The sequence below is a fragment of the Haliotis cracherodii genome, unplaced genomic scaffold (genome assembly GCF_022045235.1).
Source record: "Haliotis cracherodii isolate W230 unplaced genomic scaffold, xgHalCrac1.p SCAF_23, whole genome shotgun sequence".
Classification (NCBI taxonomy): domain Eukaryota; kingdom Metazoa; phylum Mollusca; class Gastropoda; order Lepetellida; family Haliotidae; genus Haliotis; species Haliotis cracherodii.
In genome coordinates, this window is record NW_027266279.1 from 146811 (window position 1) to 160463 (window position 13653).

At 40.4% G+C, this 13653-nt stretch overlaps 1 protein-coding gene across 1 annotated transcript in view; it reads right to left on the minus strand.

Annotated features, from left to right (window-relative positions):
* Positions 1 to 6297: 6297 nt before the first annotated feature.
* LOC139471851 (uncharacterized) overlaps positions 6298 to 13653 on the minus strand; it is a 37423-nt gene continuing 30067 nt past the window's right edge. The window contains exons 6-7 of the mRNA XM_071254348.1: positions 7202 to 7293; positions 6298 to 6381 (exon numbers count right to left, since the gene is read on the minus strand). Coding sequence (XP_071110449.1) covers positions 6298 to 6381; positions 7202 to 7293 — 176 coding nt within the window. The remainder of the gene's footprint in view (positions 6382 to 7201; positions 7294 to 13653) is intronic.

A 13653-nucleotide genomic window follows, 5' to 3' on the forward strand; every position in this document is an offset into this window, starting at 1 on the left:
TTCATCACGGTAGCAGCAGTTAAATTTCCCTGCACGTGCACCATTCACGGATATGCCTGCCCACATCATGACACTTCCACCGCCGTATCGGTCGACTTCATGAAAACAGTGTCGAGTGAAGCGTTCATTTCTCCGTCTGTAGACGCGCATCCTACCATCATGGCGATACAGTATGAACCGCGACTCATCACTGAACTATATCCTTCTCCACTGCACTAGGGTCCATGGTCGAACATTACTGCTCCATTGCAGACGTGCACGACGATGATGTTGCCGCAGAACGGGCGCTGAATATGGTCTCATTGGGCGTATCCCATGCTGTCTTAGACGATTTCTGATGGGTTGCGCTGAGACTCTACGAAGACCAGGAACATTGTTAGCTGTGTATGCTGCACTGATTGTCCGGTTGCGAAGATGCAAAACCCGGATGAAGCGGTCCTGCGCCGCAGTTGTGACCCTGGGTCTTCCACTTCTCGGTCGATCTCTTTTAGAGTTGTGGAGTCTGTAGCGCTGCCACAGACGAGAAATGGTACTCGCCTCACGTTAAACTTTTCTCTCTATGCAGGCTCAAGATACATTTTCTTATGTCATGATTTACGATCTATTTTCATAATCTGTTGCCGCAACACTTTGCAAAAATGTATTAACATAAACGTCTGTAACAAGCCCAGTACATCCATCTCAACTTGCTGAGGTAAACCCAGACATCAGTACGTACAGAACTAAATAGTAAGAAGATGGTATTTGTTGTTACCCTGCCTGGCGCTCGACATTCAGGGCCAAAACAAGAACAGGTCGGCTCGGAGTCAGTATACCGTGTCGGAGTGGGGTTTTCATGTCAAGCTGAGCCATGGTTTTCAGTGGTCCTAGCACTATAAAAATCGGCATTAGTCCTGACTGGTAAAGGCAGCTTTATAAGTGCAATAATCTTGGACCCCATTTCACCTCACCTCACAGAATGCAAACGCGGAATGCTTAAAAGCGAAGGAAGAGCTCGTAAAATACACAAACTACTCCAGCAGTTCACGTTAGCGAATGTGTTGTCCTTGAACTGGTAAACAGAATACCGTGGAAAGTTGTATCGCCAAAATTATAAATATATTTATAGGAGAAGTGTTTGTTTGTTTGTTTGTTTATTTGTTTAACGCCGCACTCAGCAATATTCCAGCTACATGACGGCGGTCTGTAAATAATCGAGTCTGGACCAGGCAATGCAGTGATTGATATCATGAGCATAGATCCATGCATTTGGTATACGATGACATGCACCAACCAAGTCAGCGAGCCTGACCTCCTGGTCCCGTTAGTCGCCTCTTACGACAAGCATAGTCGCTTCATAAAACAAGCATGGTTTACTTAAGACCAAATCTAACCCGGATCTTCACGGGTCGACCTTGTAAACGAGCTACTGTGCACAGGCCAATGCTGGGCAGGCAATGGCGGTGTCACAAACAGGTGCAGTGCTTCCTTAAAGTAAGGAGTACGAACCGTCGCCAAGAAACCTAACGTGAGGAATTGTGCCACGTTTGAAATGCAGAAAAGGTAAACACTGGTAACTAATGACTGCGAGAAGTGACTATGTTTCTAAATCGGCAAATAATTAACTGTATGCAAAATACACTTTCACGTGAGCACGTTAATCCTTAACTGAAGCAATAATACCAACAAATATACTTGCTGGATTACCATAGGTTAAATAAAAATGACAACAGACAAGCACATATTCGTTATTGCATTGCATTGTTCACTATTGTGAAAAAACACTGTTACACTTCTATTCTATAACATTCTGAAATATCATCAAGTAATTATAGTTTGTGACTGACTGATAGATACATAGCATTTTCAGTTGATTCTAAAAGAATATGGTTGGCCAAATATGAAAATGTCTGACAGTGTGTATTTTTCTAATATTAGCGATCTCACTCAAACAGCTGGTATTTTATCAATTTCATAAACATGTCTATGTTTACGAAGTATATAAAAATATAAACAGGTCATGTCTTAAACATATATGTTATACGACTTTATTCATTGACTTAAACAAGAACAAATATTTTGTAAACAACCAACACATGCCGGTAAATCCTGAGTGTGCGCGTGGACGGAAGGCGATGTCCCATATGCCGAAGACCGGCTCTGTGGTCTAGTGGTAGAGCGTCCGCCCGAGTAGCGGAGGGTTCGACGTTCGATCCCCAGCCGCTTCATGCCAAAAGACGTTAAGAGATGGTTCTTGTTGTTACCCTGCCCGAGACTCGGCTCGGAGTCAGTATACCGTGTCTGAGTGGGGTTTTCATGTTATACTGAGGCGTGGCATCTCAGTGGACCTAACACTATAGAAATCGGCATTGCTCTGGACTAGTACAAGCAGACACACACACACACACGCACGCACGCACGCACGCACGCACGCACGCACGCGCGCATGCAAGTTGCTATGTAAGTGCAATAATCTTGGCCGCGACGTCAAACCCCACCTCACCTCATCTCACCATATGCCGAAACCAGGACGGATAACCAGGTTGTAAGCCTGTGTTTAAGTATGGGAGCTACGACCACCTTAGCGCTAAGATCGCTTTGTGGAACTGGGTCCTCACACTGGACCATATATTGCACTAAAATATAATATTGATTATATTCTTACACCGTGTGCTCACCGGTTTTTACGTTGGTACCTCCTTAAGCGCAACAATTATTCAAGTCAATTCAATGGAATAACATTCATTCGTAAGATTGGTATTGTTTTCAACTATGTGGCTTATTTTTCAAAGTCACACTCAAACTTAAATAGGTTTTGCATATTTTTGTATTTCGATTAACGATCAGCTATATTGTTTATATGACTTAAATTATTTTTGTATTTCAGTACATGTACTAACAGGAAATAGACGTCGAATAAGAGGCTATTGGAGGCATACCGCGGTGTTTGAGATCGACTTTGCAAACATCGTGGCATTAGTGTATACAATAAGTGCTTCTTTCGTACACTCGAAAACAATGGCGTGCTATCTGATCTTTCAAAATTCTACGACTTAATAAATGGCAAACGGTTATTGAGATATGAATGAAGTAATAGTGTAAAATGTGTAATGAAAAATATCAATAACATGTGCATTTATAATGCTCCAAATTCCGTTCACCAAGCGGATACTCTTAGCATTAGAATTACCCCGGTCATAGGATCATTGTGCATTTGATTTGCATCTAGCTCCCTGGGGAGTATGCAAGTCACGGTGCGTGATGATGAGTGACGTGGCGTTATTGCTTATCGGACATGCTCGAAGTTTGTTTGTTTGTTTGTTTGTTGATTAACGCCGCATTCGGCAATATTCCAGCGGTCCTTAAATAATCGAGTCTGGATCAGACAATCCAGTGATTGACATCGCGCATTGATCTACGCAGTTTGGAGACGATGACATGCATCAACCAAGTCAGCGAGACTGACCACCCGATACAGTTAGTCGCATCTCACGACAAGCATGGGTTGCTGAAGACCAATTCAAACCCGGATCTTCACTAAATGTACGTAACGGCGCGACATCTATTGTGATATATATGACGATATAGTTAGACATCGACTGGTTGATGAAATAGTTTAACATGGAATGATGGAATAACAGATATCTGTGATGAAATAGTTTAACATGGAATGGTGGAATAACAGATATCTGTGATGAAATAGTTTAACATGGAATGATGGAATAACAGATATCTGTGATGAAATAGTTTAACATGGAATGATGGAATAACAGATACGTGTAATGAAATAGTTAAACATGGAATGATGGAATAACAGATATCTGTGATGAAATAGTTAAACATGGAATGATGGAATAACAGATATCTGTGATGAAATTGTTAAACATGGAATGATGGAATAACAGATATCTGTGATGAAATTGTTAAACATGGAATGGTGGAATAACAGATATCTGTGATGAAATAGTTAAACATGGAATGATGGAATAACAGATATCTGTGATGAAATTGTTAAACATGGAATGGTGGAATAACAGATATCTGTGATGAAATAGTTAAACATGGAATGATGGAATAACAGATATCTGTGATGAAATAGTTTAACATGGAATGATGGAATAACAGATATCTGTGATGAAATAGTTTAACATGGAATGATGGAATAACAGATACGTGTAATGAAATAGTTTAACATGGAATGATGGAATAACAGATATCTGTGATGAAATAGTTTAACATGGAATGATGGAATAACAGATATCTGTGATGAAATAGTTAAACATGGAATGATGGAATAACAGATATCTGTGATGAAATTGTTAAACATGGAATGGTGGAATAACAGATATCTGTGATGAAATAGTTAAACATGGAATGATGGAATAACAGATATCTGTGATGAAATAGTTTAACATGGAATGATGGAATAACAGATATCTGTGATGAAATAGTTTAACATGGAATGATGGAATAACAGATACGTGTAATGAAATAGTTAAACACAGAGTGATAGACAGACAGATGTTTGTGACGAAATACTTTAAAACTGAGTGATAAATTTTACAAATACGTACATATTATGAGGTTGACATGAAGTTATAGATTAACATTTATGTATAACGTAATCGTTTAACATTGAGTGAGAGATTAACAGATACGTGTGGCGTAATACTGAATGACAAGACACAATATTGTTTCATACCATGACGTACAATTCGATGGCCCGATATCATGTATTAGCAAAAGAATGGCGAAATATTCGAATGTCTTCAAGTTGCAGCTGTAAGAGTGACAGGTACATACACGGGAAAATATCTTGAAGTCGATTGATAAATGACAAGATGAAATTATTGACAAAATTACCGTGGTGTCATGTTATATGTGTTTGTGTGTTGTTAAACGCCGCACTCAGCAATATTACAGCCATAATCATGTTATGATACGCAATAGGACAACTCAGATCCATGCGTTTCTAAGATTGGATCAATGACCCACTCCACTTGGATTAAAGGATGTCAGCCTTCATCTGGTGGTACACAAAACAATTCCCTTTTTTCTGAGTTGTCTCCAAATGTCATATCTAAAAAAACATACATAAAAGCGGTACTTCACCCGAGTTTTTTAAGCAGTCCAAGCAAGTTTAACCCAAATAAATCAAAATCATGTTTGTTTTTCTGTTACCAACACATATTTAAAGCCTACACCCCCAGGTCTTACTTTATCATTTGCCAACAAATATGTATCCCTTTTTCAATTGAAAGTAAATTTTGAATAAGGATTCCAGATCGAAGAGGATCGAATGGTTGTTGAAAACAGGATAGCGGCCCGTGAAACAACTACTGGGATTCTGTTCGACCAGACACGCTTATTCAAAGTTAACAAATACTTGTATTTATTTGAAGGTGTGAGCGCTTTCAACAATATTCCAGTTATATCACGGCGTATCAGCTTAATGTGGAAAGCCCGAAGTGATGCAGGTCTCAGACGTTTACCACTTTGGTGAAACCCACGAGCAGGGGTATGGTGCTGACAAACCTGGAAACACAATCGGGGCGAACCGGGATTCGAACAATCATAGTTTTCTGGCATGCCCAAGGGACTCAACTCTGTACTGCCAATTTGAAAGTGATCGAGGAATAGGCATTTAGGTTTTTAAACAATTATATTATTTGCAGCCAATCGCAGATGTAGAAATGCGTTGGAAATGCTACAGAGTACCTTGGCACATTGTCAGAGTGTCGATCCGTACCCCCAGTTGTTACATGCCGGACGGCTGATATTATAACGGTAACGCTATTTTTCAGGGTATTATCATTTGCAGAAGCCCGAGGTCTTCCATTAAGTGCCCGAGGGAGGAGGGCAGTTGAAAAGAGCGAGGACTTCTGCAAATGATAATGCCCTGAAAAATAGCGTTACCGTTATTAAAGCTAAAATGGATAGAATTTGTTATCAAATAAAAATAAATGACAATAACAATGACACATGGCACTAATAGTCGTAGCCTGTAGAAGCCTCTAAAGAAGCAACCCCATTAAGACCGATTCCAATATCAGCCTTTCATGGTGTATATTGAACTAAAGATATATCAAAAGATATTGTTTCAAAAACATGAACAAAACAATCGTGTTTGACAAGGTGTGACAAAACAACGATTTGGTAATTACTGTTGTCACAGACAAGGAACACAACCATAATAAACACATCCAATTCCTTGCCAATATTCGTAGTATGGCACTGGGGAACACCCCTTTCATGGCACCAACGGTGGTCGGTAGATTAAACTGGTCTCAGCTGACGGACGTTCTGTCTCAAATGCGGTCACAAGAGGAGGTTATCAGAGTAATTCTGTGCTATCTTGGGACTCCTTGAGGTAAGCCAAAACGTTGTCATGACCCCCTTTCCCTGGAACAATAACATTGAATAAGAAGTGGTGAAGGAGAAACAGAAGCGTCACGAAGATGAGGGATCAACTGAAAGGATTTCGAATTACATGCTTCTAAATTTGCAACTCGGCCTTCACTTTCCGTCCTTTCCTCCCACTCACACATCTGGTCACACCTTACAGTGTTCACTTGTTCACTTCAGGACCGATTGTATCCAGATGCGATATATTTGCAGCCAAAGCAACAAAACCAGATATTTTTTATTTAAAACTATGAAAAAAGGACACAGTTTTTAAATGAAAATCTTGTCAATGTGCATATTTTAGGGACTTGCCTTTCATAATTGGGAGGGAGGGGGTCATTGTCTAACATGTATTCGGGTGGGACCATGGCAAAATGTAACATAAAATGGTGGTGTATGTGTGTGTGTGTGTGTTGGGAGTGGTGTGTGTGTGTGCGGGGGGGGGGGGGGGGTGGTGGAGTGTGGGGGGGGTGTGTGGTGGTGGTGGGAGTGGTGTGTGTGTGGGGCTGGGTAGGGTGGTGAGGGGAGTGGTGTGTGTGTGTGTGTGTGGTGGGGTCGTGGGAGTGGTGTGTGTGTGTGTGGTGGGAGTGTGTGTGTGTGTGTGTGGTGGGAGTGGTGTGTGTGTGGGTGGGGGGTGGTGGGAGTGTTGTTTTCGTGTGTGTGTGTGTGTGGTGGGAGTGTGTGTGTGGTGGTGGGAGTGGTGTGTGGTGGGAGTGGTGTGTGTGTGTGTGTGTGTGGTGGGAGTGGGGGTCGGGGGGGGGGGGTCGTGGGAGTGGGTGTAAAATGACAACTCCTTATAGATTAATCATATAATTACCTTTACTTCAAGAGACCCTCTTAGTGTGATGTTGAAGCCTCCGTGAACTAGCAAGGCTTTCTGGGTTGACTCTGTAATCTGGATGTGAAGGGCTGGAAGAAAGTTGCAACATTTTCGTTCAGCAATGGTCGAAGGAAAATGCACTGAAATATTGGGGTATATAAATCAGGAAAAGGCAAGCTTTCGTTACCTTTCTGGATACCTTCTAATGTCAGATCCGGAAAGTTTCTGGGATGTATACATTCAAAACACATTTATATAATCTTAATTCAAGAGGACATATTTAACAAAGCCACAAAATAACATAGTTATATTTTGAACGGTGATTGTTGTATTTTAAAACAAGGTAATTTTACAATATGTTTGCATAAACTATGATAAATCCAGCGAAAGAAATTCATTTTATCGACATGTTTTGCGAAGAAGGTTAACTGACCAATATTCGATCACCAATAAAAATGAGCCGCCACTTTCAAATTGTTAGAAAATGTAACTATCAAGTCAATATCGTCAAACTGCGATGCAGGATCTGACACGGCGCCGAGCAGAAACAAGTCAGTCGTCTAATGGCGCGCACAGTAATCAGACGCCATGTTGCCTGCAATGCGTGTGCTAACGCCACTCTTGTCTGACGTGGCTGACGTTGGCTAATCTGTCGTCCCAGGTGGTCCTACAGATGTTCTATTGGAGACATGTCAGGAGATTTTGCCGACCAAGAAAGAATGTTCACGTTGTTGGCGTTGCAAAATGCTCCGGTAATGCGGACTATATGAGGCGTGGCGTTATCTTGCTGGAATAACGTTCGCGGGTGACTTTGAAGAAATGGCAGTACAACACTTCACTATATGCAGCGTGCAGCGGTAAGATTGCCATCAATAACAACCAGATCCGTCTTCATGTCTCCACAATTTCCACCCAGACCATCACACTGCCACCACTGTATGGTTCAATTTCCTGCACGCAACGACGTGCCGTCCGTTCCCTGGCAGCCGATAAATACGCACCCCGCCCACTGCTTGAGAAGAAACCTGCTCTCATCACTGAACAGTACACTGCGCCAATTTCCCTGCTGCTGTCGCTCGACATTCTTCACCGACCTCATTCTCGGACCTCGATGTCCGCGCGTTAACGTCATGCCCTTGAACGGTCGGTAGACTCTCAAGCCAGACTGACGAAATGGTCTGGACACAGTCTTTCTGATGATGGGATATGGGTTATGCCTTTTTCCGAACAATAGGGGCAATTTCACACCCAGCACGTGCATCTTTCGCATGTCAGTAATAGGAATGAATAAGTTGCGTTGAGGCGATATATTAATCTGTGTTTAAAGGTATTTTGACATTGGTTGAAAATATATTGAAAAAACGTTTCATATGACTTTGAGTTTATTTGGTTTATATATATCATTTGTTTGTTGTTTTACGCCGCAGTCAGCAATACTCCAGCTATATGACGGTGGTCTGTAAATAATCGAGTCTTGACCAGACAATATCCAGTGACTGATATCGTGAGCATCGATCCAGGCAATCGGAATACGATTACATGCATCAACCAAGTCAGAGAGCCTGACCACCCGATCCCGATAGCTACCTCTTACAACAAGCATGGCCGCCTCTTACAGCCAGCATTTGGGTGATTAATATCACAATAGAATAACAAATTGTGATTAAATTGAGAAACTGTATCAACTGTTACTTTGTATTCCTGACAAATGTATTAACACCCGCGGGCCCATTAAGCATAATTATGTATAGTTATGAAGATAAATTCCAAAACTGGACATTCTTTAAAAATAAATTAATCTGGATGGCAAAGTAGATCATGTTTTATTCTGTATATCGAAAAACGAGAGAAAGAATTTCAACCCGGTTCGAAGACTAACGGTGTAACTTTTGCAGCGAAGAACCAATTCCAGTAGATATTCAAACATTGCCAGTCAGAGTTTGCCATTTATGCCAATATTGAAAGATTGCTTTTAAAGGCAACAAATGGGAAGGAATACAGCGAAAGACTGCAGAATGTCGACCAGAGAGAAACGTACATGCAACTCAAAACCCTGGGGGTGAAACTATTCAACACTAAAACATCTACGAGGGCTGGTCAAAAAGAAATTAAACTAAGAATAACCTATATCTTGATGATGCCATATAAACTGTTAAATATGGAGGACAGTACCTATATCATCTAACTGATTCAGTTGTTTGCGAATCCGCATGACTGGCTTGTGAACCGCGAGCGACACACTTCATACCTGCATTGTCTAACGACGTTCGTATGGTATGATGCACTAGATACGACGGCTGGTCAAAAAGATCTGAGCCTGACTAACTTTCAACTACGGGCCATAACAAAGCGAACTAGTTAATGTAGGACATTGTTTGAGTAGTTCATTCCAAGTGCATTTGGTCTCTTGAGGCCGTTTGTATATTTGTGACAGCCAGTTGAATGTGACAGGGGACACAGAAATGGAAAAGAACGAGTTCCGAGCAGTCATCAAGTTTTTGACTTTGGAGAAAAGTACTTCCCAAGACGTTCATAACCGCATGTTACAAGTGTATGGGGATAAGTGCCCCAGCTATTCCACTGTTAAGCGTTAGGCATCTCTGTTTAAGGCAAGGAGAACACGCCTTGATGATGGTCTTGACGTCGCTCAACGTGAAGATTCAATGGAGATAGAAAAACTTCTACTGACGGACAGACATTTTACCATGCATTGGTGAACTTGAGGAAGGTCTAAGCCATGGATCCATTGAACTTTGACTCATAAACATTTTTCAAATGAATAAGATATCTGCTCGTTGGGTGCCAAATTTTCTAAATTCTGATCTTTAGGAAAAAAGAACTGACATTGCAAGAGAAAATTTACCGCTAATTGAAGAGGATGGCGTTAAATTCAAAAAGAGATTAGTAACGGATGATCAAACATGGGTCTACCACTATGATACCGAGTCAAAACGTCAATCCATGGAAAAGCACCATTCCACTTCTCAGGCAACAAAGAAATATTCAGGATCAATGAAGAAAGTTATGACAGTGGTATTCTGGGATGCAAAGGGTTGATTGTTGATTACTTAGAAAGTTAAAAGACGATTACCGATGCCTACTATGCTGATGTGCTTCATCGCCTGATAGATTCTATCAAAGAAAAGCGGCGAGGAACGGTGACTGCTGGAATTCTACTATATCATGACAATGCCTCTTCTCACACCTCTCGACATGCAAAGGTGACCGTGCGACAATGTGGGTTCGAAGAGCTTCCTACCCTCCATATTCGCAAGACCTGATACCAAGTGATTTCCACCTGTTTCCTAAACTGAAAGAACACATTCGTGGAAAGCGCCATGACGACAACGATGACCTCAAAGCTGCCATGAATGATATTTCAAGTTGGTTTCAGAAAACATATCCCTGACTGGAATTGAAACGCTTCACTATCGATATGAGACGTGTATTGAAAAGCAGGGAGTTTATGTTAAAAAATATAGTTAAAATTAAAAACACTTTCACGGTTGTTGGGTTTGTTAGGTTTAGAACTCTTTGACCAGCCCTCGTACTGATCTGTCAGTCAGCTGGTAACACGCATCTGAAACTAAACGTGCAATGTCATTCACCTGTGTGGGAGGAGTAGAGAACTACTTGAGATCTACACTGGGTCAAGGCCGCCTGAACAATGTGGACGGCTGCACGTTAATCGAGACTTAGCAGATGGGCATGATGGACGAATGAATTTCCCACCGGATATGAACACTACTGAATAGCTGTGTTTGGAAGATCCCCCCCCCCCCCCCCCCTTCCCCCACATACTCTGAGAAACGCTCCTACAGACTTGATTACAACATTGAATAATAAAAACAGCTTTGAGCATATTTGAACTGTTCCAGATCAATAAATAACACCTTGTTCAGCCTGAAGCAATCGTTTCATCTTGAAGGTCAGGTTCCTTAGTGCGTACAAATATCAGCACTGAAGACGTACACTGAAGATAGAATCTCGATCTATGAATCTGTTTCAGTTACGCGAGGAGTATTTGCCAAGGATCTGTGCTTTGTGAGTAAATGCCAAGGTTCGAGCCACCATTGGGATCAGAAATCCTCTAAACCATATCCCATTATTTGTGTGTGCGTGTGTGTATATATATGTGTATGTGTGTGTGTGCCTGTGTGTGTGTGTGTGTGTGTGTGTGTGTGTGTGTTCATACAGTTTGGCCCTCGCTCTAGTCATGAGTCGCAAGACGTTCATAAAGTTTGGCCCTAACTCCATGATTGGTTGGTGTGTTGTTTAACGCTGCACTCAGCAATATTCCAGCTATATGACGGCGGTCTGTGAATAATCGAATCTGGACCAGGCAATCCAGTGATTGAAATCATGAGCATCAATCTATGCAATGGGAATAGATGAGTGAAAAAATATTGGTCTACACACAGTGATACAAAATTGTATAACATTTAACTAAAGTTGATGGTCTTTCCAACAGTATCTAAATTCCGCAAATGCAAAAGGTGTATGCACTGCTATTTTAAGCGTTAAGACAAAATTGATGGAAGTGATTGTGATATTCGAATGAGGTACATTTGGCGACGTGAGTTACCAAAAAGCAGCAGCAGCAGCAGAACAGCCAGGGGCTACTATGTTTCCCGCAGCGAAATACTGAGTTTCTGCTGAAAAGCAGACATTAATTAACTTAACGCACTTCACATCCTCTCTTCATCCCGAGGCAAGGGAATTAACTGACTTAAATAGTCCAGTTCCCGACCTTGCCGAACAAGGCTGCATTTATGGAGTTCTATTTTGTTTGGACTAATGAGTCTATGAACAGTCCAAGCAAAATCGCGTAACGAAATCGACTTCTGGTTCGTAAACTGTCGTGCAGACTTCGGTCAATTGCAGGATTTACAAAGCACGTGTACAGCAAACACGGCGTCTCCAATTTCCAAATCGTTTCATGCATTTTTGGTATATGCCACATTTAATACTTGAATTAGGAAGCTCAAGAAGTGTTGAGTGGGCTATATTTAATACAAGGACCGATAACTTTCGTAGGGGAAAGAAGGAAATATTATTGTTTTTACAGTACGATTATAAATAGTATCTAGATGAAATGAAAGAGAAAATGACATAAATATGAAACACATTGACTTAAGTGTCCAATGTATAAACTGTTCATGTGCACTATAAAACATACATCTTCGTCTCCCCTTGTATTCCGCACTAGGCTGACTGACTAAGACCCATGTTCAACATATTTGTGTATGGCTATCCATATATACAACATTTTCTTTCAAAATTTGGTTCATAAAAATTCGACCTTAAAGTTGTTTTTACGCCTTGGTATATAAATGTAAGTTTAAAGCATGGTATATTTCAAGTAATGTTTCAGAATTCATCCAATTTTCAAAAGGAAAGTTTGAAATAGACTGATCATTGATAATGGTAACTTATGTAAAAGGAAAAGCGGAATATTAACCAGTGTTTTAGCACTGACCTACGAAACTCAAACAAGCACAATCGATAAACCTAGGTGGGACTAGCTATAGCACAGCGAACTGGTATATGATTGTAAATTACTATATATTATTAAGACAATGAAAATAACACCAATCTAAAGAAACACAAACATGCATTCCCTTTGATCTCAGACAATATATTTTTTATAATAAATTCTAATTTAGAATAGATGATACCAAATGAATTAAATATGACTAAATAAGTATGTTAATAACATGGCAATTGTCGACCTATTTGATAATATAAATAACGGAGGGTACAAAAACAAATAATGAATACTTGATCTATTTAAAACATCGAAACAAAATCACTTTATTGTGTTTAGTTATTTTTATGCTATTAATTGAACCATTCGATTCATTTCATTCCCGTACTCGATATTATATGTATATTAGTGTCTTATCGCACATTGAAACAGATTGAAAAGTATAAATTTCTGTGTTAACATATATCAAAATATTTTTTCAAAACATGGCTAAATTCGAACGGTGTTAGTCAAGAGATAGACGGTCTCATTTACTCGTCGTTCGCCGTGGAAATATTCCGAATCGTGATGTACTAGATCTACGTTCTAGTTCAGATCAGTGCAGTCAAAGAGAATATTATGATATGTTGAAATTGAAACCACGTGTCCATTATGCGACCACGACATTAGATCAGCTGTGTCATACACGTCACAAGTCCCGAAGTCGAACCACGCGCACCTGCCCAGACGACAATTTCACAGCGGCCGGGAAAATAACGACCGTCTAAAATTAAAAAAATTGCAGATCGTACCATCATTTAACGAAAAAGAGAAAGTATTTACTCATTGCTGACATTTCAGATAACATATCAAATAAAAGTTGAAGTCTTGCAATAAATTATCATACGATAATCGAAAGTATTGTCTACATCAACAATTTGTAAATCTAATATTAATTAGATCTTATATCCATGGCAGAATG